This window comes from Sturnus vulgaris, chromosome 11 (assembly GCF_052056855.1).
Source record: "Sturnus vulgaris isolate bStuVul1 chromosome 11, bStuVul1.hap1, whole genome shotgun sequence".
NCBI classification, from domain to species: Eukaryota; Metazoa; Chordata; class Aves; order Passeriformes; family Sturnidae; genus Sturnus; species Sturnus vulgaris.
In genome coordinates this window covers 11,075,044-11,100,936 of record NC_142253.1, presented here as the reverse complement: position 1 = coordinate 11,100,936, position 25,893 = coordinate 11,075,044, and the positions used below count along the sequence as shown (strand labels likewise).

Below are 25,893 nucleotides of genomic sequence, written 5' to 3'. Positions count from 1 at the left end.
GAGGCATGTGAACCAATGTCAGCTGAAGAGCTGCTTTGGAGTGGTTTTCAAAAGCAAGCCCCACAGCTTGAGAGAAAATGGGATTTGAGGAATGAAGAGACTTGTAGAAGTATTTCCAGGGTCACAGGATCTGTTATGCAGGCAGAGTCGTACCTACATGGTTATAACAGGCTCCCCAGAGACCTCCATCCCTGAACTCCCAGCTTTGTCCTCTTGTGCAGCCAGTCAGTATTACTTTATACAGAGAGATGTGTCGTTTTGGAGGATCTATAATCATAGATCATATTCATAGGTGGAATCACGCTGTAAAATCATGCTTTGTGACAGGACTGACTGAGTTGTTGTTCTTGACTCCAGAGGCAGAGCTGCAGTCTGAGCATGCTCATGCTGAAAATAGAGGGAAGAATTTAATAACTGTGACATATTGGGCCAGATCACAGCCTTTATTCAGATTTTGTTTGAGCAAAGTCTGTTGTTTTGCAGTGGTGTGTTTGGTTGGAAATGGATGCTTAAACCTCCTAATTCTAGATTTGCAACTTGAAAATACGTGGTTTGGATTCTCACTTTTAAAGACTCTTGGAAAGGGTGCCTGCAATTCAGTCAGTACACACAACCTGACATGATCACTGAGCCACTGCACAAAGTGCTAGCCCTGAACCACACGAGCTGGCTGTGAAACCAGTTAGATGGGAAACAATTTAAAAGCTTTTTGGGTGCTGAGTGTGCTGTGGGGCTCTGTGCACTGCACCTCACACTGCCCTGCTGAAACCAGGGTTCTCTCTGGGAATGCTGTGATGAGGAGCTCATGGAGCTGTGATTCTTGGGACACTTCTCTGTTGTCACCCTTGGTATTGTGTCACTTGGGTGTGGTGCAGAATGTGGCTAGTTCCAGTTGCCAGGGGAAGGTGGCTCCCCTGTCTTGCAGCCACTGTTCTGCCATTGGCACTACTAGTGGAACAACTACAGCAGATTCATTTCCAGCAAAAACCAAAGCTAATAGCTTTACATCAAGGATGAACCTGACCTTTCATTCTTAATAGCTCTAAAGGCAAGAGATCAGAGAAAAGCACGTCAATATTCTTGACTGTATTGATGTTTGGTTGTGCAAATATCTTTCATCTAATAGAAGGGGCCTTAGCTCCTCACCCTGAAGCTTTGTCAGCTGGGGAATTCAAACTTGCAATATATTCATTCACTGGGGCAACAAGTTTGGTTTCTTGGAGAGGAAGAATGGAAAATATTAAAATAAAAGTTCATGACCTAGCAATGCCCCCTGGCTAATATTGTGTAAGGGACAGGGATAGTATCAAAGCAAAGACTTGCATGGCTTTCCTGTCCCACATGTGCAGACAAACTGTGCTCAGGCTTTGCTCTGTGCCATCTGAGTGGGGAACAGGAGTTTAGTATTTAAATCTGAGTTTAAAAGGGGGTTCTTTAAGTTATTAATTTAAAAAAACTCCAAATCCTGGGAAAATTCAAAGAGGAACTTGTCACAGCATTGCACAAGTATTTCTTGGGTTCCACAATCTTTACTTTGACTGTTAACAAGCAATGTCACTGTTATGTGGTGGGAGCAGGGGAAATTCTCCACGCTGAGAGCCAAGGAGGCTTTCCAGACCTGCCTGTGTCTCATCCAAAAATAGACCAAAACCTCACAGCTCCAGAGCAAGGAGTCATGGCCCATTTGCAGACCTGGGCCACAGGGGTTTCTATCTCTGCTTGCTCAGGTGTCTGAGCCCTGCAGAGAAGGAGAGACTAGAAGCAAGTGAGGCAGCACTGGAGAGAAAAAACCTGAAGTGCAGAGCTCTCTTAGGGAAAATGTTCCCCTCTCTGGACTGTTCAACTCATATCAATCTGCTACATTTGGAGTTGAATAGTAGGCAGATAACACATTTGAGGACCATAAAGTGAGTGGACTGGATGTGTATAAAAGTTGTAAAAAGCTCAATTCGCATCTGTAATAAAAAACAGTTTAAAGTTAATAGTTCCTCTAGCCACACACATGTTTTCACTTTTGGAAATTATCATTACTTATATTTTAATTTGCTCTTCGATTTGTCTCTGGTCACTGATCCATGGAGGATGCTTGCTGCACCGTACTTTGGCAGGAATTGGAGTGTGTGCATGGAAAGCAGAACTGGTAAAACGTTATTTAAAATTGATCAGCATGACGTGTATGGTTTTTTTGGCAACCAGTGTGGCTGATTGCAGCCTTCACTGCCAAAAGACCCAGCCACAGAGACCACCTTACAGGACAAAGAAACAAGTCTGGAGTTCAGTTTTTACTAGATGAAGTGAATTTAATCAAGCTTTTTATTAGAAGTTTTGCCTAATTTGCAAGGTGATTTTTTTTGGGTGGTGTACAAGAAAGTTGAGACCTACTGATTTCCACTGGTATGACCACTGCCAGCAGATGTAAATACCTTTGTGGCTGTGTCAGCAGTGCTTTTCTTTGCTGATCACTGGAAGGGGAACCATCCAGCATGTCAACAATTACCAGCTTCACCTTGACGCCTTAAGTTTTAGTTTCCATATTTTTCAGATTCTGTGCTGCCTAGGTGTGTAGCTCTGAGCTTCATATTAAGTTTTAGTAAGTTCTCTTCACAGGGTAGGTAGACAAAACAATGCTTGAGACCAAGGACAACCATTACAAGCTTCAGGCCCAAAAAGCATAAAAAACAGAGAACTGAAGAGAGCAAACAAAGAGGACGGGACTTCATGACCTGAAGCTGTAATTGGACAATTAACCCCAATATGTAAATGGACCAAAACATATAAAAATCCATTTTGGGTCCATCCTGGGTGTAGCCCTGGCTGGGCTCTTGTACTGCTCAAGGTGTATCCTTTTGAGGCTTTTTAATAAATACCTACTTTATTCTTTTAGCTCTGTCTAGTCTCTGTTGCAGGTCAGCCTTTCTAGGCATCAATTTCCTTTAACAAGTCATTGTGCCTTTGTGTCTGTAAATGTGCATCAGTGCCTACTGGAGAGGGCCTGAGGAGGCACCCAGCAGGAGGGAGATGTTTAAGACCCCTATACTCTAACCCATATGGTTGGGATGCATTTTCTCCTTCAAAATTCTCCTTAACAGCCTGCATGGAACAGAAACAAGCAAAGAGGCTGTTTCTAAGGACAAATCCTGTTTGTGATAGACAATAACATGTGTGTGTGGTCCGGTAAGCATGCAAACTGCTTCCCAAAAGTGGGATTAATTTCAAACCTTTGCAAGCTCAGAATTGCCTGGGGCTGTGTTGTTGGTGGTGCTGGCTCCACCTCTGCCAGGGATGCCACTGTTCCCATGGCAACTCATCATCTCCCATTTTAATCTTCCCCTTCTCTTCCATTAGGCAAGATAATTCCCAGACACAGAGTGAGGAAACAGTGTCCAGGTGTGGTACAGTTTGCATTAACACTTGTTTAGGGGGAGGATGCCACTGGACACTTGCCCACTGCAGGCAACCTCCATCACTTGACCCCTTGCCTCACACAGGGAAGGTTTCCAGCCCACCCAGTGCTGCAGAGTATCATGAGAAAAAGCAGGACTGTGAAGCTCATGCACATTCAGGCTCTGGAAAAGGCAGTGTCCATGGTCCATTAAGTTTATAGCAACTGTATCTAGTCTTCAGAATCTTTCTGTTTCTTGCCAAGATGCTACACAGCAGTTACAGTCATACAGTGAGCCACCAGACCAAAAGCATATGATCCCTGAGGAAAATCCCCATTTCCCAGGATGCAGTGACCCATCAGCAAGGCAAGACAGCCTTTTCTCACCCTGGTGTTGGAGGTTGCAAGAAGTAAATTGGTACTCTTTCGTTTTTAAGAGCAGATAGAAACATGAATAGAAGTCCAAATTTAGAGGTCCCTTGCAATCCTTTAACACAAGTCATGGACAGTATGGTACTTGACAGCTCTGTGCAGTTTCCTTTTCATTTCTGCAGCACTTTTCTGTTTTTTCGGTTTCAGATGACTGCGGGAGAAGGTCAAGTTAGGACAGAAACAGTCCAACAGGCTTATTTCTGCAAGGTCCTTTCTTGACTGTAACCACTGCTTCAAATGACTGAGCCTGTGCTCTCCTTTTCCCTGCAGTTGGCCATGGGCAGAGCGAGGGGGATCGTATGGTTGTCTCAGATTTCCACGTCTTCATCAGGGACAGCTTGCAGCACATTGATCTCATGAAGAAAGAGCACCCAGAACTGCCCATTCTCATCCTGGGGCACTCCATGGTAAGCACCATCCCCTACCCCTCCCAGCAGCACCCAGGATGTGTGTCATAATCTGCTGGTACTCATGTGGATGGCAGGAAATAACTCATTGCACAGCAGGAAAACAAAACTACAAGGAACCTTCCCTTCCACTTCATTCACTGACTGATTTGCCAGCATGCTATAACCTCAAGATCTGCCTTGAGCAAAGACGGTCCTTAACTTTTCTACCCCCACCATGGCCCTAATTAGTGCCATTTGCAACAAGAAGCCTGCTTTTTAACACGACCATTCATTCCCGTGGCTCTGTGTAATTCTCACCAGCTCCCTGCAGCATCGGGCTTCCCCTTTCATTTTAACCAGTAACCAGGAGGTTAAGCCCTCCAAGGCTTTGTGAGCAGCATGGGGATGAAGCATGAAAATACCCTGTAGCCTCATTCTGTTAAACAACCTAACAGGAAAATGTACCAGGGATTAAGGCTGCAAAAACAAAGGCACTGATTTGGTGAACAGATCTGAAGCCTGATTCTGACAGCACGGGCCAAATCCCTTTATTCAAGCTAACAGTATTCCCACTGATGTCATTGATCTGCTCTCCCTGCCTTCCCGGAGGAGAGGAAAATGAATGAGTACTTTGGGATTCAGTCCATGCTCAGATAAATGAGTGTTCTTGCATAAGAAGGCATGGCATGCTCTGAAGGGCTCCCATGCTCCAAAGCCACTGTAACAAGGAGCAATTTCCCAGTCAGGTCTTTGAGGTGCTTCTCACTGCTGCTCCATTTAACAAGCCCCTGGTTCTCCAGAAGGGTGGAAGTTCACCAAATATTTCCCTTGGCAGCTAATCTTCTGCAAACTTTCCCAAGCAAGCCCACAGGATCCCTTCCATCTGCACCTCTCACCATCAGCCCCTGTCCTCATGCCTGGCTGTCATTCAGCTCTGGACCATGGGCTGGGTGTTTGCTACCAGGCCCTTGGCACAGCACTGTGGGGCTGGAGGGGCTGGGGACACTGAGAAGGAGAATATTTAATTCCCATTAATTAGTGACGATTTTCACATGCCAGAGGCAGCATTGCTGTTGCCCAGGTTACCAGGGGCACAGCACGGAGCAAGCCTGGCTTCACAGCATCTTCCCAATGCACCACCAGTCTGCCAAGCTGATAAACCTCAACTTATTTTTCAAGTCCCACCTGAAACTACCACTTCAGACATTTTCTTCTTAATTCTCAGTTCTTTTAAGTAAGGAGGACACAAGGCATCCCAGGGAGCTGATGGACATTGCATGGAGAGTTGAGTTCAGTGTGACGTGAGAGTTTATAGCATGAGAACAGAAACCAGATCTCTTCTCTCCCCACAAAAACCAAACACTTCCAGTGCTTCTACTCCTCCAGCCTTCCTTGCTGACCACACTGTGCCCTCAGTGGGGCAAAAGTAATTGCTTGCTTGGACTAAACCTCTTCCAGTAACAGGATTACTGTACAAACACGATGTTGGCACCTGTATTAAGCTGTGGGCTGTTATTTTGCATTGCAGGGAGGAGCCATCTCCATTCTGACAGCTAGTGAGCGACCCAGTGAGTTTTCAGGCATGCTGTTAATCTCTCCTTTAGTGGTAGCCAGCCCAGAAGTCGCTACTCCCATCAAGGTAAGAGCAAACCCGCGTTGCACATGGTCACCTGGCTCTTCTGCAGGAGGAAAAATGTTCAGACCTCTGGCCTTGAAATGCAAAACCCTGCTGGGATCTGTGCCACCCAGATGCCAGTCAATACTTTTCTTCTGACTGCCTCCCCCACAGTTCCACCTACTTTTCAGAGGGGAAGTGAATCCTGAACCTGTCCAGGAAAACCTATTTAAGCAAGAGTTGGGTATTGGAGGTAGCAGACTGTGCTTTCTTCACCTCACCCCATGACTGCCCACACAATGCTGTCCTTTCCTTTCCTCTCCTACAGCTTTCTTCTTGACTCATGCAGAGTCTGGTATAGTTGCAACACAGGCTGCTGGCTAAGTCAGGCCAGGGTTATTTTTGGCATTTGGGGGATGACCAATTTCTGAACAGAACTAGAACTCCTGAGTCCCAGAAATCCTTTATGGGCCTCAAAAGAGGCTTCCAGATAAAGCATCACTGCCCCAGCTGCAGCCAATTTGACTTGATACCATAACAGATCATCTCTTTTGGTTTGCATTTAGGCTTTATCCCATTCATATCTCCTCCAGAGCTGTTTCTGATCCACAATTGTGTTGCCCAGTTTGCCTACCCCAGTGCTGCAAAGCAAATGAGCCTCAGCTCTCTTCTCCTTTTTGCATTTTTAAAAGAATAAACAAAATCCTAAAAGAAGCTGGAAGCAAAGGGAAGGAGCAGCTAAACCAGCAGGAAGGACAGAGCCTCTCATTCCCACAGGACTGCTTCCCTTATCCTTTCTTCTTAGACACTTCTCCTAGGGCTAGCTTCTTGTTTTAATTTACTTCTAAGCTATTTCTGCTTTTTTTTTCTTTTGTGAGGAAGGAGACACATTGCCTCAGCTTTCAGTACAATCCTGTCCCACTTTCTGCTGTAGCCAAAGCCATGCACAGAACTCACAAATAATTACAAGCACCAAAGGGTGCTTTCTAATCACCTCTTTTCCACTGAAGAAAATGCATGAAGACCTCTAGCCTTAAGATGCAGGACCCTGCTGAGATTTGAACCACCTGGATGCCAGTCGATATTTTCCTTCTAAGTGCTTTCCCATAGTCCTACCTAATTATAAGAAGAGAAATGAATCCTGAAGTCATCCAGTCCAAGTAAACTTATTTAAATAGAAGTCAGAGTACCAAAGTCTGGTTTTAGGAGGCTGGTTACTGATTCTTCATGAGTGAGGCTACATCTGGCATAAGTGTCCCATGAGCACCAGTGCCCCTGTGCAGCAGTGCTTTTTCTTACTTGGGAAAGCAAAAAAGAATAACTATTAAGAAAAAGTAATAAACAGTCTGAATATGAGAGAGACTGTTAGCCTTTTTTTTTTCTAATCAAGGAGAATAGAGAAAGATTGCTATAGATTTACCTTTTGCTAGATGCTAAACTCTTTCTGAAACAAGGATTCCCCAGTTCTGTGGGAACTAGCATTACTGCAGTCTGGTTTGTTGCAGATCTGTACCACATGTTGCTTTATTTCAATGTGAGAAATAAATGCCATGATGCATCATTTAGGTAGGCAATCCTATTCTCTAACTGAAGAATTTTGGAGGTGTTTATACGGTCTCTTTCCTAGAAAGTCTCTCACAGACAGTATTAGAAGAGCACAATCAGTTTCTTTCTATTTCAAATCTATTTTTACATCTCAAAACTGATAAAAAATTAATTATTCCTGAAATAGCTCTGCTCTGTCACAGTCAGTTGAAATCATTTCGGGAGTTGAAAAGGTATTCGCAGGAGGAAGGATTGAAAAAAGCAGAGCATTCCTGCATAAGCCACATTTTCCCATAAAGCAGTGTGGTTTTTTTCCTCTGAGAGTCACAAAACATTTCATGGTGATTGTGCTTCTGAGGAACAAAGCCTTAGTTTTCCCTTGGAACTGGTAGAATTTCTCAGCCCTGGGCCATTTCCCAAGGACCATTGCATTCATCCCTTTGCTGGGGAAGTTTCCAGCTGAGCAAGAATTTACCTTGGCCTGAACAAATCAGGGCTCAAGACAACAATAACAGCGAGCCAGATGACACACTGGGTCCTTCAGACCCTCTTAGAAATACCTTCCCTGGCTGCTGAGCCAGCCCTGGCAGCAGCAGAAGCACAGCATGTTTGCAGGCTCTGTGCAGGAAGATCAAATGCAGAAACACAATTTCACCAGTGCCATATAAATCCTGTGTCTTGTGCTTCTGATGGAAGCATCCAGTTGCAAATCCAGCAGAGTGAGAGGGATCTTGCTGCCTTCCCCCTTTTCTTCTCAACTGACCTGGACAAAATTCAGCTCTCAATCTTTGCAGTTTCAAAGGCTGCAGAGACAGGAGTCACACATGCTGGCAAAGGGCAGAGCAGGGGTGAAAGAGCATCTCCCATTACATTTCTGCTATTGAATGCTTTGAAATCAGGTGGGCAGGACAATCCCTTAGGAAATATTCCCTGGTGTTTAATCCTGTACTGACCCCCAGCCTATTGTTTAAGGACTCACTACACGATATTCTCTTTACCTCTTGTGTTTTCCATTTCGCCTCTTGCTGATCTATTGTTTTCTAACCTGACTGGGCATCATGTTGCTCACTGTCTTTCAGCCTGAATCTGCACCCAGTAACACTGCAAAGGACTTTTCCTAAGGTGTAATCAAACTGGAATAAATTATTTTATTAATTTTTTTTTCTTTATTCCTTTATTCTGTCCAGTTTAGCAGAGATGTTAGTCGTCAGGTTCAGAGTCCATAATCCTGCCTAGAATACATGAAGGTGCACAGCTCCAATTATCACTGCCTGGGGTTAACATGAAATGAGGAAAACCCCATTCCTTCCTGGATCATCATAAGCTCATACCTACATTGTTGTGTAGTACAAATTAATTTTGCTGACACAGTGTCATAACCAGTGAGGGGCTCAGTGTACTGGCAGACAGTGACACTGGTTCCTACTCATATCTACCCCAAGGTACACAGGTGTCACCAGACCTGCTGTGAGTCTTTACTGCTTTTCACTCCTCGATGACTTTGACTTCAACTTTGTGTTATTCCTCTAATATCATAATTAATCTGTCGTGTGTCATCTGTGATCTGAAGTGCCAGGGTGTGCTTCAGAAATTATTAGGTATCTGCAGAAACAGAGGGCATAGGGGACAGCCTACTCCAAGTGTTAGCTGTGAACACCACAGGGCCATAAACCAGACCAATGAACACTAACTGTGCATTTTCTGACTTAAGTGGTGATCACTTAATTAAAGGCAGCTATCAAAGCTATCAAAAGATCAGAGCAGAACTCTGCTCTACGTGCTTGTAGTGCTATTGAAATGAAAGATGTTACCCTTTCTTCTAGCAGCAGTTTCCAGCCTGGGCTGCTCAATGCTTTTGTGTGTTGTTCCCAGGAGACGTGTGAGCAATGGATTCCCTTAGCCAATGCATGCACACTTGGCTGTTGTTTATTTACAGGTTCCCTGGAGAATCCACTTATCAAAATGAGTGCAGCCTAGGCAACTGCTGCAAATTGCACCCATCATCACTTATGCACTGCAGCCTGAAATCAGAGCTGTGGCAGTGAGGAAAGGGCCACACAACACCAAAACCCAGCCCTCTAAGAGTTGGAAATTACCTTTTCCTACCAAAGCACTTAACTGAGGCCTTTCAGAAATTAACTTAAGAAAGAGGAAAAGGCACAGTACAATGAAGTTATGCTGCTGCATGTGGACGGACAGCTGACGGCATTTCAGTCTAGCACACCCACTCCCTGCTCCCAGGAGCAGTTTAAACACTTTCCTCGTTAAGAGAAATGTTTTAAATATAGGACAGCTCTTTCTCCAGAGTTAGCTGACAATTCTCAGCTATTTAACTCCTGTGCTGATTTCCATCAGCTCAGTATTTGGGCCTCTATGTTCCCTCTCTTCCTCTAACTGGATCTTTGACTACTTCCTTTCCTCTCCCACAGGTTTTTGCAGCTAAAGTGCTCAACTTTGTGCTCCCAAACCTAACACTGGGATCAATAGATCCAAATGCAATTTCCCGGAACAAGAAAGAGGTGAGAACCTTAATGCTATTCTAAGTCATTGCATAGTTGGTATCTTGTACCAGTCCTGCCATTTTTCTTTCAGAAAAACCCACAAGTGTTTTGCTAAGTCAAAATCTGTGCTGGTGTAGAAAGGTGACATGTCTTTGAAGCCAGTGGAACTGCTCACAGAAGGCTGTGGGAAACAGCTGCTCCTCCCTGGGTGTGCCTTGCACCTGCAGCTGCTCTGGGTTCCAGACACGGCAGGGAGCTGCAGGTGCAGTGGGAAGCAGGTGGAGCCACGTCTTTGCTGCACCACCACCACTCATTACAGCAGCAAAACTCAACGCAGGTAGCAAACACTGCTAAAGTCAATTTTTCCACCCCTGCTCTTTGTGGTGAAATCATGCAAAACCCTACACTCCTTGAGATTTGTTTTCCTGCTTCCAAACCAGAATCACCTTGCGCCAGATGCATCCAAAAAGAGCATGCTTGAACCAAAGAACTTTTTACAGGTTCTCCTGGATCACACTCTGACTCTGCTACAGCCTTTCCAAACAAATGATGTATTTATGCTACACCCAAGAATAATGCTTTAAGGAGCTGCAATTGAAGCAGCTGTTGTAACAACACAGCTCCAGCCTCACCACTGTGAATGTGCATGGAACTGTCCAGGGCTGAGTTTTTACAGTGCCACAATAGCCTGGGACTCATCTCCCATTCACACTCACTCCTGGTAATAACTGTGTCAGCCTATTCATGCCATTACTGCAGAAATAGGTGTAATTGCAACTGCTGCAACACCACCTAAAGAGGGTTTTTCCTTCCCACCGTTGTGGGAGGAGTGAAAGGAGAGGAAGGGAATCACAAACCATAAATGAATGAAGGTGCTTAGGCTAGACCCAGAACTTGATGCATTTCAGAAAGCACCATTTTTTCTTGAATTATAGAAAATGGCACTCAAGGGCGTGTCAAGAACTTTGCTGGTGCAAAGTGGTCACTTGTTCCTGTGCTCCCATGCCAGCTCACACCTCACTGACAGATGCTGTCATTTTCCCTGCTGTTCATGCAATGGTTCATACCTTAACTAGGAATTAATAAATTGCCTTTCTCTGGGGAGGCAGCTCGACCAGCATTAGAATTGAAGCTGAAAGGATCAGGGACAAAGACAGTGCCAACATCTGTGTGAGTGCAGTGCATTTGACCTCTGCATATCCCACATCTTTGGCTCACCTATTCAGAAAACTGGAAAGCAAAGAGTTTCCCAGAATAGCCTCAAGGCCCACGGCTGTTTCTTGGCAATGCCAGAGGGGTTTTTTGTTCCAATGACTTTTAGTTCACTTATTCTTGAACAGAGCATAAGATACCACTGTGTTGGAGGTGGAAAGATCCAAGGAGCTGAGGAAAAGAAGACAGGACTGGAGTGGAGTGAGATCATGTACATCCGCTGATGCACCGTGTGACATATGCTCGAAAGTACCATATGAGGCTGCACAAAATATCTGCTTGGGAAGAGGGCTGACTCCAGCCTAGCTGCAGAAACCTGTTCTTAATTACATTCAGCTGCCATAACTTGTTGCATATAATTCAGAGAAAAGGTTTAAATTAGACAATTAATTCACTTAAATGACACAGAGGAAAAATTTCACATCCACGTTTGTATTTAGAGGATAAAAGCAATCAGTGCTCTGGAGGAGGAGAGGAATTGGAGAGCTTTATTCCCTACCTGAAAAGTGAGTGTGTCTGCCACGTGTGGGTCTTTGCCTTCTTCTGCACTGATTTGTTTTGTGACACCTGAACTCTGCTGCAGCTGCATTTAAAGGGTGTTTTAAATTTAAAACATTTAAGGATGTTTTAATTACACCTCCAAGAGCTGGATCCTCTGCTGGAAGCACTCTACTGCTGCACTCGATAGCTTTGTAGGAGAAAAGTGATGATATAGGGACATCCTGCATTATAATACATTTAGGGAAGTGTCAGAGAGCTCCTGAAATTGGCACACAGTATTGACCGAGCACTTCCGTGTTGTGGTGATGTTAGGAATCACCACAGCAACCACTGGACATCCTTTATAATAATTGCTATTGTGTTGTCTTTCTAACCATGTATTTGCTGCAGCTTCATCTGTTCTGTGATGCTTCAAGTCTCTAAAGCTTGCTTGGAGCGTTGTTTTACCTCTGCCCTTTCCATGGAGCAAGGGAGAGCCTTTTGCAGTGGATAAAGGTGTAGCTCTGCTTCATTAGAGCCTGCCTATAATTGGAGATGTCTTCCAAATGAGATGCCCTGTGTGCTGTGCTGACTTCTCACCTACACCTGAGCACACAGCTGACAGAGCAGCTGTGGGTAGTGATGCAAAGCACTTTCTTGACCCCTTTCTCGACACCAGGTTTTGAGGCTCCAGGCACCTACTGAAGACACGACAGCATTTTGGTCCTCTGGTGCCTCTAAGCACACTCCACCCTCCTTTTGGATTTGTATTTAAAGCACATTATGTGCTGGAAACATCTATTATTTATATGTTACACATACAGTCCTGCCAGACCAGCTTTCTATTCACTAGAAATATTTTTGGGACAACATCCAAGAATTTCCTAATGAGTTTGTGTTCCCAGAAAGCTGTCTTCAGGGTGTGGGGACTGAAATATGGAATGATGTAGAGATTTTTGTTTGATATTTGCTGTATCAAACACAAGACAGAAAAAAGAGAGCAAGAAGCAACCTTGAAAACCAGTCCTGTTATTCCAAGGAGGAATGACATCACAGTGGCAGGAACCTCTTTACCCCACTAGTCTTTGTTAGCTGCTGTTGACTTAGTGATCCCCCTGATTTAAGCCATGTCCCTAAGGATTAATCCTTAGTCCACATAGGATAAGGCTGCAGGAGGAGATGCAGACCTCTAAACAGGTCGATGCCATGCAGCAACTGGATGGTTGCTTCTGTCTTAGAGTTACATAAAGATAAAAAGAGCTGTTGTGAGAGACCCTGGGGAGCCTTTGCCTGACAGTGTCTGGAAGCATTCCCTGGCTCTCCTGGGATCACCTTCTGTTCTTGCCCCCTGTCTCAGAGCTCAGTGCAGTAACAACAGTTTTGGGCTTGCAGGGTTTGCAGATTGTAGCCTGCAAAATATAAAGTCCATTCCCTGTCTTTCCTCCTTCCCCAGAGAACTGCTGCTTGGCACTCACCCCATTAATGAGCATTAACTCTGACAAGGATTCCTGTTCACTGACTAGGATCAGGATACTGCCCCTGCAATCCTCATCATTTTGGGTTCTGACTGGGTTTGGTCTTTTTTTTTTCTCTTGCTATCATCTACACTAAAATATTTGTTGGCTGCTCAGTAGCTAAAAATCCCTGTTCTTTCTTCAGATAACAAGAGGAAGAAAGAAAACCTGTAGGTAATTCTTCTAGCACTTATGGCCTGGGGAGGGGGCCAGCTTACCTAAATTCATAAACAGTGTTTTACTTCATGGGAAGGAACCTTCTGTCAATCCATCCACTCACCCCTCCTGAATCCCCCCTGAAAAATCTCTTATTTATTATATTCAATTAAAAAAACAAACCCACCAAACTAAAAAATAATAAAACCCACTCATCTCAAAAGTGTGTTGCTTTAGCACAGCAGTGTGACATAGGTCCAGGTTAGGCTGAAGCCAGTTGCTAAGTAGCCAGTGCAACACAGTGGTGTTGCTCAAAAAGCTGATGGAGAGTCCCCATCTCACTTCAGCTGAGCATATCAGGGTAGACCCAGCTGCCAAGAGGAGAGTGAGCTGCACCACACCAGGCACTTGCTGTTCTGAAAGTCAAAGCTGAACGTTTTCCATGAGCACATTCACAAGGGAACAATTTCTTCTAAACACGGGAGGCCTCTTGTCCTGCAGGAAGGACTTTGGAGAGCAGGGAAGGTACAGCTGAAGAGTGTAGGGAATGAAAGATGCAGATGGAGGTTTCTGCACTAACAAGCTGGTTGGGCACTGGGATGGTCCATGCAGAGCCAAAAGGACTGGGAGCTGTTCAGTCTCTGCTTCCCAAGGCCATTAGCAGAAGCAGAGGATGTTTACCATGTCCCAATGTTTTAACCACAGTCTCATCTTTGCAGTTGCCTCTTACAAGCAGTTTTCCAGACTCTCAGCAGGCACATACTTCTTTAAAAGGAAGATACCATGTGTAATATCCTAATATGATGAGCTGTGGTGATTATCTTTGTCTCCCTGCCAAAAATTACCCCTCACTTCAGAGCAGACATAATCTTGCACAGAGACCAAAATACAACAATGGCCTTAATCAAATCCTAGAAACATCCACCACTTCCAAGGATCCCTAAGCGAGTTCTATGACAACTTGAATTTTTTCAGTCCAACTCCAACACAGAGTGGAGTGGCAGTACAGCTATCCCTCCCTGGACCATCCTCAGTACTATGGACTGGGACTGAACGGTGTCAGCCACTAATAGTCCCAAATTTCCCCCCACATCTTTCTCTTGCTGCATGTAGGGATAGGAACCATGGATTCAGGCAGTGGGGGATGGTGGGGACTGGAAGTTAGAAGGTGATGGGGAAAGACTTGTGAGCACCAGGGTGCCTGAGTGCCACCCCCATTTCCAGTGCTTTGTGCTCCAGCATATTTGAGATGACAACAGGGGAAACTGGCTCCAAATCCTGTGGCAGGTGAATGTATCCAGATGGGAAAGCTCCACCATGCACTATTCTGCCACCTTAGAATCTCATCTCACCTTATGGGGAATTGAAGACAGAATCCACCCCAAAACCTTTCTGTCCATACTGTCCTGCAGTGCCTGCCTGTGCCTACACCTACACATGGCTACATGTCCTTGGGTGGCCTTTGGGTCACCTCCTACCCATGGTCCCCTCAGGGCAGGCACAGGCAGAAGCAAAAGGACCTCAAGTTAATGCCTTCAAGGTAGAATATGAACAGGCCCCACTGCCTGTGAGGAGAGGAGGAGACTGTTTTAGCTAACCTATAAATAACCATCATTTCTATAAACATCTGCCAGGGTTGGGAGAAGGAGGAGGCTGTGCCAGAGACCAGCCCATAATCAAAGCATTCTGGCAAATATTGCCATAGTGGGCTCTGTGTGGGCCGTCTCCACATACAGTATACAAATATTTACTGTAGATTTGCCTGCTGCAGTAACTACTCCTTCCTAGCAACTTTCTGCACCAGCTCTTGAGCATTTTTATTCCCTCACAGTCTGGCTGAGCAAGTTGTTGACTACTTTTTTTTGCCTGCCACCTAACACCATCATTTGCTGCCTTGTCTGTCATGCCTTGCAGCCCCTTGGCTTTGCAGCCACCTCTGTCAGTTGTCTGTAGGTGTAGGTCATGGTCACCACCCCCAGACAGGGAAAGAGAACATTTGAGCCCTCAGCAGAGAGGATAACGGCCTGGAGAACATCAGTTTTCAAATAACACAGTCTGAAGAACTCTCTGTAGAAGAGATATCACATTGGAATGACAGAAGGGCAGAGCAGAAGAGAAAAATGGTGGCAGGTGCCCCTGTGGGAATGGTCTTCGTCCAACACTGGTTGTTTCCCTGCAGGAGCTCCTTTCAAAGAGCTCTGGCTTGAATGTTTTCTAGTGGTGTAAGAGAGAAACATGCAGCAAAGAACATGCCAGGTTGTGTGAGCAGTGCTAGTAAGCCACAACAGCTTGGCCTTGACTCTGGTGGCCAGATGTCCTGAGAAGGCAGGGAATGGCTGTGCAAGCTGAGGGAAGACTCTTCACTGCCAGGCTGATCTGCTTTTTCTCACATGCATGAAATATTGCTAATCTTAAATTACCTCTTTCTCCCTGCCAGATGGAGTCTTACACATCTGATCCCTTGGTCTACCACGGTGGCATGAAGGTCTCCTTTGTCATCCAGCTGATGAATGCCATTGCCAGAATCGAGCGAGCCCTGCCCAAGCTGACTTTGCCCATCCTGGTGCTCCACGGCTCTTCTGACAAGCTCTGTGATATCAGGGGCTCCTATTTACTGATGGACACAGTGCAGAGTCAGGACAAAACACTCAAGGTCATCTTGCTTTCTTGGTTGTTAGGAGATGATGCTGCCAGTGTTGGCCTGAGCATGAGTGGCTGTGAGGGGTGGGGAGCCTGCTGACCTCCAGAGAGCTGATGGATTGGTGAGGCTGGGCAGGTGACAGCCCCTTTCAGCAAGAGGTAGCCCAGGCTCAGCCCTCTCTGGGCTCAGTGTGGTGGCCTTTCACCAGCTACAGCCAGGCTGGGGGCAGGGCACGGTGGGCAATGCCCCAGTTCTTGTGCCTAGAGGGTGTCTTGGACATGAAGCAGCTTGGTGTAGAAGTAGAGCAAGGCTAAGAAGCAGGTGAAGTGTTGACCCAGAAAGCTCTTCTGAACAATGGCAACTGCGTGAGCACCAGCCTTACCTCATGTCCCAGCCTGTAAAGGTGCAAGAAGGTCTTTCCAAAATGCTGGACAACAAAAGCCACTTCACATCTGCTCATTTCAAGAGAACCACAGCTGATTAACCAATTGTTAGCACATGAATAAACCTGAAAGAGACGCTGAGAGACCAAGGGAAAGCTTTTGTCATCAGAAAAATAACTGGATAGTCTGAGCATAAAAGGAGTAAAATTGCACAAGGCATGATGGGAACATCCCCCATTGTCCTTTACATTCCAAGGGCAGGATAAGTATTTCCTCCTCTTTAGTGAGATAAGAAGCAAGAAATCTATGGGGCTGGGACATGCATTATGTTCCTAAAGGGCAGCAGGGTGCTCTGGTACCCACAGATGTCAGGCAGCAATGCCAACACTTTCCTGCTTGTTGAAGGCCAGCAACACCAGTGGCATCTCCTCGATTTCATAACCTGGTACATCTCAGAAAAAAACTGACAAGTTGTGGGCAGGACGTGTTGGACCTGTGGGTGTTGACAAGAGGGGACTGAAGGCTGTTCTGTTCATGTAGATTTATTTTTTCTGTGCTAATCTCTACTTCTCCCTGGTTGCAGGTGTATGAGGAAGCCTATCACGCCCTCCACAAAGAGCTGCCTGAGGTCTCTACCTCTGTCTTCACAGAAATACTGACATGGATTGGCCAGAAGGTCTCAGCAGCTGGGGAAACCAGCCATACTTAAGAGCAACTGCATTTGCAGCTCTTACTGGGGTTTTCTGGGAATAGATGTTTTTCTTACTAGAAATCTCTTGGGAAAAGATCTAACATGGAGGGATTCTTGGAATATTTTACCACACACAGTGTAAGGAGGGTGGGGGGAGAGGCACAGGGTGGGGCATTATTTGCTGATGTAAATGGCCACTGCCCTAATCTGAAGAAGAATTGATAGCTGTGGGATGCCCCTCACCCACCAAATTTTCTCCACAGCTTCCCCTTCTCTCCTTTCACTGTGGTGGCTGGGGTATGTTTATACTGCAATAACTATTGGTATGTAAAAGAAATCAGTATCTTCCACTTCATGGTTTTGATGCCAGGTGCATCCCTTGTCCCCACCACCCAGTACCTTAAAAACCCTGGTCCTTGAGAGGAGAGCACTAACAAAGGTGCTGGGTGATGAGGAGAGGCTAAAGATGGAGTTGACAGCTCCCTGAAGGTGAAAGGCTGATTTTCAAGATCAGACCCCTTTGGATACTACCTTTTTAAGCAGACAGGCCAGGGGAGAGCAAAGAGATGCCTCCCCCACCATCCTGCACGTCCTCTGCGAGTTTGCACTCGGGGAAAGCATGTTGAACAGTGCTTTGATTTTCATCATCTGAGCAGGATCCCAGAGGGAAGAGAAGAATGTGGAATCAAACCCACTTAGCACATTCAATTCCCATGCTTTTCCCCATGTCAAACCCCATCTCCTCTGCAAGATTGACTATTCTGTAAATATTCCTAGGGACAGGGTTTTTTCCTTCCTTCCTTTTTTTTTTTTTACTCTCCTTATTTTTTCTTTTGGAATTAATCACTTGTGCTACTGAAACTGAAAAAGCAAAGTCAAAGTTATAAGAGAATATATTAATATAATATATTATATATATAGAGGTGGCTGGAAGCTGGGAAAGAAATGGGAGAAGAGTAAAGAAGGAGTTAATCATTCCTTCTCTTGGCAAGGAACAATGTTGTCCTACCAGGATCCGGTCCTCTCACCATAACTTTACAGTCATAATCTGTTGTTTTCTTTCATCAGTTGGAAAATGTCCTGAAAATAATGCTAGAGAGAAGTGCAGAGCATCTGGTGGGTGGGGAGTAGCAGTGGGTGTCCTCATGGTCCACTGGTTTAGCAGGAGACCCACAGTGTGAGCAGAGCTCCTGTCCAAGCTCATGCCCATGTCCTCCTCACCAGCACTGGGCTACATCACTGAGGGGCTGAGCTCAGCCCTTCAGGACATGTGGGGAGTGAATTTGGTAAGCCAAATTCTAGAGCTGCCTGAGTCTCTGCTAGCAGCAGGGTGAGAGGAAAGAGTTTAGACCCTGGATGAGAGCAGAGACATTGTAGTGACACAGTAAAAGCTGCAGAGTGATGACAGAGTGGCTGTGTGGGCCAGTTTATCCAGCGTGGTGGCCCTCAGCATGAATGCACTTCTTGGCACTATCCAAACGAAGGGGTTTAACCTGCACCTCTCCCTCTGGTTTTGCAAGAAGAGGATGCAAATGTTGCACTATGAGAGAGTGGGGGATCTCCCCCAGTGACAAACCAGCCCTCACTGCCTTCCCTGGCAGCAGCAAGAAGCACTGCTGTGTCCTGAGCTGCTGCCCCCAGGGCTGTCACCCACCTCTCCTCCCTTTGGAAGCAGTTCTAGCAAGGTTCAGGAAAGGGACCTCTGTGCAATAACAGAATCAGGGCTCAGTCCCATTCAGTCCCAGCAGCGTGGATGAATGGAAGATGTGTGGATGCAGGTTGTGTCCTTGTAGTCGCCCTAAGGGGCCCAAGTCAGGGAAGCTCTTTTATACAGGTTGATCCAGGCACTTTGGCATTTGTATTTTCTTGCCTCTAAAGAGAGGAACGAGCTATAGCTCTCCCAGCAGCTCCAGCTTTTTATTGAAATATTGTTCCAGTGCAATCAGCTGTTCTCAGCAGCCCCTGCTGAACCTCTGGTGACACTTACTCTGGGAAGGAGCAATGAGCAGGTCACCTGCTTTCCATCTTCCAGCAGCCTGTCTTGAGACAACTTCTGTTGCCTAAGCAAGCTCCCTCCTGGCCAGATGCTGCTTGAGAAAGACAGCAAGAAGAGAAACATTACAGCAGTGATAAATCTCACCTGCTTCTTCAGCTGGAAGGGGAAACAAGTGGGTGTGATCCAGAGGTGACAGACGTTGCGGGGGTAGTAGCAAGATGATGACTTAAGGATAGGATTTTTGAAAGCACTTTTCTTGAGGAAGTCAGGAGGAGTAAATCAATGCCCACATTCTTTACATCCTTTCCAAAGTGACAAGCACTTTGCAGGAGGGGAGAGGGAAGTGACCCTTCAGCAGAAAGGTTAGACCCCCTCCAACCTGGCTTCAGGCAGAGGAAAGTCCGTTGTCAGTGCCTTTGCTAAAATGTGTCCTTTCACCCAAGAAACATCTGCAGCTGAACAGAACTAAAGGGAAACAAATTACATTGATCTGGGGAAGACTTGTCCTTCTGTCTATAGCTAAGCTCAGCAGTGGCACATGGCCTGGGGAGGCTGTGTTTAAAAAAAAAAAAAAAAAGGTTAATAAACAAAACCTACAAACAACAACAACAAAAAAAAGCCAAATGACCCCAAAGCCATGGCACAGCAGCAGGTATTGCCACCCTCAGTTTTCTGAAGAGCTACCTTCTGAGGCAATTAACCCAGGGAAACCTCTCCAAAAGAAGCTGGGCACTGCCTGTGCTGACCCCACAGACCCCTGGGCTGGCTGCTGAGCAGAGGGGCCACAGCTCCTTGGCAGGTGGGGAAAAGAGTGCAGAGGGAAGGAGCCAGGAACAAACCAGCCTGGGCCAGGTGAGACACTGATCTGCACATTTCAGCTCTCTCTGTGCTGTTGCTGATCCCTTTCCCTGCCTGTAAGCTCCTTTATACTGACCCAGTTAGGTTTCACCAAGCCCCGGAGGAATTCTTCCTTGGCTGACCAGATTAGCAATGAGCAGAGCAGCTGCTGAGGGAAATGTAATTACACTCTATTTCCAACTGGCAGGTACCACTTGCAGGGAGCACAGCCAGCCTTATGAATGTTGCTGTGCAGAGCCACACGAGAGTCTGCTCTGCCTTGGAGAACAGGTGGCACTCGTGACTGAGCAATAGCAACGTGTAACTACTGTATATATCACCACCTGTAGCACTGAGAGGCCATTTCCCACTGCCTAACCCATCATGTTTTCTATTTAGCCTGTCCTTTTTATACCACTCACCTTAGCACACTTCCAGCACAAACCCGTTGGGATCACATTTTCTTTTACAAGTTATTCTTGAGGTTGTCTCTCTTGTTCTGTTGTGTTCCAGTTCAATAAAATACATTATATATATATATATATACATATATAAAAATATATATACATACACATGTATTTTCAGTGGAAAAACCATATACAAGTTTAGGATTCTTAAAGGAAAACAATGTATATTGCAACTAATAATAAAGTTATGTTTTCTGAACAGAGCGTGTCTGAGGGCATCATTGGTGACCAAAGTGCTTCCCACACCCCAGATTAAACAACAGTGTAGAGCTGGTGGAGGATACTCAGTAACAGGCAAACTCAGCCTGCTTCAACATGTGGTTCCCGTGCTTTTAAAACATTAAAACATCATGTAGATCCTGAACGAAACCCAATTGTACCGTGGCCAGGAGCAACTGCTGATTAAATCCTGTATTTTGTCCCCAGCAGTGACTCAGATCAGGCTGGGGAGTGGCTTTGATGCTCTCAGCTCCCAGGCAGTGCCCAGATGCTGTAAGAGCTCCAGCTCCATCCAGAGCTATCAGAGTTGGTGCTGTCAGAGTGGTCCACACTGCAGAAATGTCCCACCCTGCCCAGAGAGTGGGGCTGGGCCAAAGAGCAGCCACAAGGTTCTCTCCTGCTCTCCTCTCCAGGCACATTTCAGGACAAGTCGCTTGTAAAGGCTCCCCAGCCACTCACACTCCAAAACACGTGAGGAGTGCTGCAGCAGGGGACAGACAGGACCCTGCTCTCATGCCAGCCCTCTCTGGCCAGAGTCATGAGCAGCACCAGACCCAACCTGCAACCTTCATCCACCCCTTTCATCTTCCTTATGCCTCAAGTCACTAAATCAAGAGAACAGTGTTTTCCTTCTGCAGCCCTGTGCAGGCTCTGGGTCTGATACCAGGTCAGAAGCCTTGGCCAAGGGCTTTGATGTCAATCAACACAGATAACACAGCTGGGGCTTTTCACCAAGCCAGCAGGCACACCATGCTAGGAAGGAACATCATTAGTAACAACATTTGCTTTAATTCTGATATTTTGGTGGTTTATTAAGCTCGTCAGTTTTGAGGGTCAGTGGAGGGTGTACACCATGATGCTAGGACAGGGACTGAGCACAGGAGGGAGGGGACAGTCCTTCACAAGGCTGGGAGCAGCACCAGCACAAAGCAGCTCTTTTGGAAGTGCACTTTTCCCAGTGTCACCACCTGATGGCTGGCGAGCTGTCACAGCCATAGGTGGCCTTCCTGTTTTAAGCCTGTGCTTCTCTACTCTGATGCTGTGAGGCTGCAGGAACTCTGAAGGTTCTGCCTTTTTCTCTTCCCTCAGCCTGTTCTCAGTCTTGTGTTATCCAAGGCTGGCTCTGGGGGTAGCTGATGAATGGTAAAGCAGGAGCCAGAGCAGGGTCAGAGTTGGGGGGAGAGCTCCTTAGGAGGCCTTTGCAGTCACCCTGGCAGGGACAGCCAGCCTGCATCACCATTGGGACTTAAGAGGTGTCATACCCAGTCACAGTGCAGCAGGGACAATGCCCCTGTCAGACTTCTGGCACCACACAGCCCAGCACCCAGGCCAGGCCCAGGCACTGAGAGCAGGCAAAGGCTGCAGCTCCAGTGAGTGGTGAAGAATTTTAATTCGGATCTGTTCAGCATGTAACCCACAGTGTTTCACTTCCATTTGCTGCTGGTTGAGCATCAGAGGGAGAAGTGGGGCTGCAACTCACTGAGAGCTGCTGCTGGGGGTGAGCAGGGACTCACACCTCTCCACCTGCCACTGCCCCTGCCCAGCTTCAGGAGAATTTCATCACAGGAAAAGGCAGATGGAGCTGAAGGGTTGTGCAGGTGCCACCACACCACCACAGACCAGGAGTGCCACACACACGCTGCAGCCTGACAGCCTGCCAAAATCACTCCTGCTCTTCTCTCCACATATGAGCACATCTCCTTTGCACACAGAAACAGGGTCATGTTCTCCCAGTTTATCCATCTGGGATGCTCTCTTTCTCCCTCTGATGGGGAAGCTGCTGATGTGGAGCTGCCACTTGCCTCCCTGCTGCTCTCCAAACAGCTGCCTTATTAAGCAAAACTGCCACGATTGTGAGCAAACACCGCAGAACCCACACTCCCAACAGGCACAAGCCAAACAACCAGCCTTCCCATGGCCACCACTCCTCTGCAGGGAGTGACACAGGATTAATTTCCTTTCTCTCTGGAGGAAACTCTTCAGTGTATGGAAACATTCCAGGAATTTAGATGAAAAACAATTCCTAAGAGATCAATTAAGAGTTTGGATAGATCGCATGATATCTGCTGTCCAAAGGAAACTTGGCAAAGAAAGCTACTTGGCCCTGAGGGGAGCTGATGGGAGGGCAAGATGTCAGGCATGGAAAACACTTGTCTTCTAAGAAAACACAGAGACAAGAAAGGCAGAGGGGAAGGAAGGGCAGTTCAGGGACAAAGGACAAGTGGTACCCTTAGGAAGGTTCACGACCAAAGGCAAGCAAACCTCTGCCAGAGCACAGTAAAGCCTGGCATGAGACAGAGCCCCAGGAAAAGATGGGCTTTCCAGACCTCCCAAAGTCAACAGCCTTTGTGACAGCATCTTGTCTTCATTTACATAAAAAAAACCCATGCAATGACAACACCAGCAAAGCTCTCTGCAGGCTGACACAGTGAACCCTGGAGCAGATTTTTTTTAGCAAATAAACAAATCAGGTTCTCCATACAGATGAAAATTTAAAAATCTGTTTTTCCCTCTGGCTGGACTGCAGGGTCAGCCTCATGCTGAAATGAGCCATCCTCCCTGAGGGCTGCACAAGGCAGCCCTTGTCTTTGTCACATCAAAAGCTTTCAGGGTTCACCCCGTGCACTTTTAACACCAAATCCTCTCCTCCCATGCTGAGCTTATGTACCTCCCATGCTGAGGCTGGCCTGTGCCAAAACCCAGCCCTGGGGCACTCGTGTGACTGGCGAATCCTGGATCCCCACACACTCCTGTGGAGGGACACATCCTCCTCATCCTAATATGACTGCAGAAAACAAAGCACAACTCCTTGCACTTCTTCACAAGGGTTTTCAAGGCCAGACTTTGCACAGGAGCCTGATGTGCCCCCTCACTGCAGCACCACGAGCTTTGTGGCCAGCAGGGCAAGAAGTACTGGCCCCTTGTGTGCTTCCAGACTGATGTTCAATTGCATGCCTGATTGGAAAAGGTCACAAAATCAGGAAACAAGAAATACCATCTCCCCTGCCCCCAGCAAGAGAAGGAGCAGACACGCCAGGAGCAGCATGGCTGGAGCCAGCACCTCGAGCAGCTGTGAGGATGCTGTGCCCGATTGGCACTCAGACCAGAGAAGCAGCACAGCAGAAAATAACCCATCTGAAGCATTTTCAGCTTCTCAAGAAGAGCCTTTGGAGAGGGAAGGAGATTGAATTTGCCACCAGCAAACTTCTTTTGAAACCCCTGGATAATTTTTAGTTTTTAGATCCATGGAGAAAGGGGATGGAAGGAGCTCTAGAGAGCAGATTGCTGGTTTCTGTTACAGAAGCAAGCTTAATAAAATTAATAGAAATATTGGTAGTTCTGCTATGCTGTGCCAAGAATGTGTTAGAGCAAAGCGTTCTGAGCAGATAGGAGAGATAGATATAATGTCAACTTAGCCTTGATATGAAATATCAGCCTTCATCTCCTAAAGTACATCCCAAGGAGCAGCAACTACCACACCAGCTTGCCTTCCCCTCAGAGCAGGTCTCTGCACAGCCTGTCTCATACAGTTCATCACTGTCACAGTCTTGTACAAACAGTACTGGGATGACCCTGGCTCATAAAGAAGTTATAAAATAAAAAGGGAAGCATTTTTCCTTGCTGGAGCTTTAATGACATCACAGAGCAACACAGACCAGCTTAGTTTCCTCCACAGGAAAGCTACATCAAGTTCTTTTGGACCAAATCTGCCCTTCCCCAAGCCCACGAACAGAAGCATCTGCCACACCACAGCGCTCCCTTCACCTCCTTTTCCTAATCCAACATGCCAAAGCAACAGCCTTGGCTTCTGCCATACCAGCAAACAGCAGGCAGACTGCTGCTGTCATGAGTGAGCAAATCTCACTTTCTAATCCTGCTCTTTCCCCTAGAGCTTGCTCTGCTGGTAACAGGAGGAGGGAGAAGAAAGCTCTCACACTCATTTTCAGAGCTTATTTTGGGAACTGGCAGCCAGACCCTTGGGACTGGAGCTAGTTGTTTGCATGGTACTGATTCTCTTCCAAGGTTCTCTTTAATCTGCTGAAATGCCCTTCAAAGTTTGCCCTGCACTTTTATGCTTATAAAGTGAACCACAATCAGGCAAAGCAAAGGGCATGTGCGTGCTTGTCCCCTTTTCCCCACATGCTGATTGCATGTAAACTTGGAAGTTCATAGCTTGACTTTGGCTTAAGAATCATCATGTCCATAGCTGCACCCAAATGTGGCTGCTGTTCCCTCTGCAGCCCTTGCCTTGATTATTGCCAATAACCCACCCCCAATTTCAAACTTAAAACCCTTGAAACCATTTGCAGTTTAAAAAAGGGTTCTTTGTCCTTCTCCCTCAGCACTTCCTCAAGGCAGGCAGCAACCCCAGCAGAGCCAGCACCTTTATTCAAAACAGGCCCCAACTATAATAAATGGTTTGCTGGCGTGGCCTCTCAATAAATTTGTTTTGTCAAATCTGTTTTAGCTTAGAAGATAAAACAAAAACCTGCTCCTCAGCACATCTACCCCCTGTGAGCAGAGAACCAAACCAAGCCATGGTTTCCCATCACCAGCTCCAGCCAGGATCACTCATCCCTGGAAGCTGAGCACAGACACAATCCAGCTCCCAAACCTGTGATGGGCTCTGCCAGGCTGCCACAGCAAGAGGAAAACAATGTCACCCTGAGCAGACGAGTCTGTCAACGCACACTGACTGTGAACTGCTACGTGGGAAGTGCCATCTCCACTTCGACCATGACTGCACAACATGAACAGCTCAAGCCTCTTGCAGAGGCTCATCCTTTACTCTCACAGCACAACGGTGCTCCTTGTGTGCACTGTTCATTGAGGCCCAAATACCTGATTAAGCCCTGCACTTTCCCTAGCCCTCCCTTCAACAGCATTAGTCATTCAGATGTCATTAGTATCTCCTCTCTGAAAACTGAATGTTCCTCCACAGAGCAACAGGGACAAGATGGATGCTCGTTCCCTGAAAGCCAGTCACACTCTGAAGTCAATAGACAGCCCAGCTATTGCCTTTACCCACAAAATTGTAGCCACCCAGGCACACAAGAAAGCAGACAAGAAAACATGTGCCTGTGACCTCAGAGAGGAAGGACTGCCCAGACACTTCAGCAGAGACTGTTTCAGAGAAAACACAGGCTTCTAACTGGAGTGCACTGAACAGGTCAGAGTAGTTAAGTACAAAGGCTGAAAAATCTCCATCCCTGGATATAATGGACAGTCAGTGACAGGGGCATAAGATGACAAGAAGAAAGGGAAACACAATTTACCTGTCAGCAACAGCCCACAGCAATTTTCCAAGAGAAACATCACCTCCCTGACAAACAACCACGGCAGTGACCAAGCCTGTGCCATGATGCTGCTAAAGAAAGGGAATAATCTTGGAGAAAGAAGACACTAAAAACGAGTTAGTGCTTTACTCACCTG

At 46.5% G+C, this 25,893-nt stretch overlaps 1 protein-coding gene across 3 annotated transcripts in view; it reads left to right on the top strand.

The window, feature by feature from the left end:
- MGLL (monoglyceride lipase) overlaps positions 1–20,440 on the top strand; it is a 61,729-nt gene extending 41,289 nt beyond the window's left edge. For all 3 annotated transcript variants that reach the window (XM_088171445.1, XM_014871905.2, XM_088171446.1), the window contains exons 4-8: positions 4,085–4,221; positions 5,732–5,842; positions 9,793–9,882; positions 15,664–15,879; positions 16,834–20,440. In XM_088171445.1, coding sequence (XP_088027571.1) covers positions 4,085–4,221; positions 5,732–5,842; positions 9,793–9,882; positions 15,664–15,879; positions 16,834–16,959 — 680 coding nt within the window. In that variant the 3' untranslated portion in view covers positions 16,960–20,440. The remainder of the gene's footprint in view (positions 1–4,084; positions 4,222–5,731; positions 5,843–9,792; positions 9,883–15,663; positions 15,880–16,833) is intronic.
- The last annotated feature ends 5,453 nt before the right edge of the window (positions 20,441–25,893 follow it).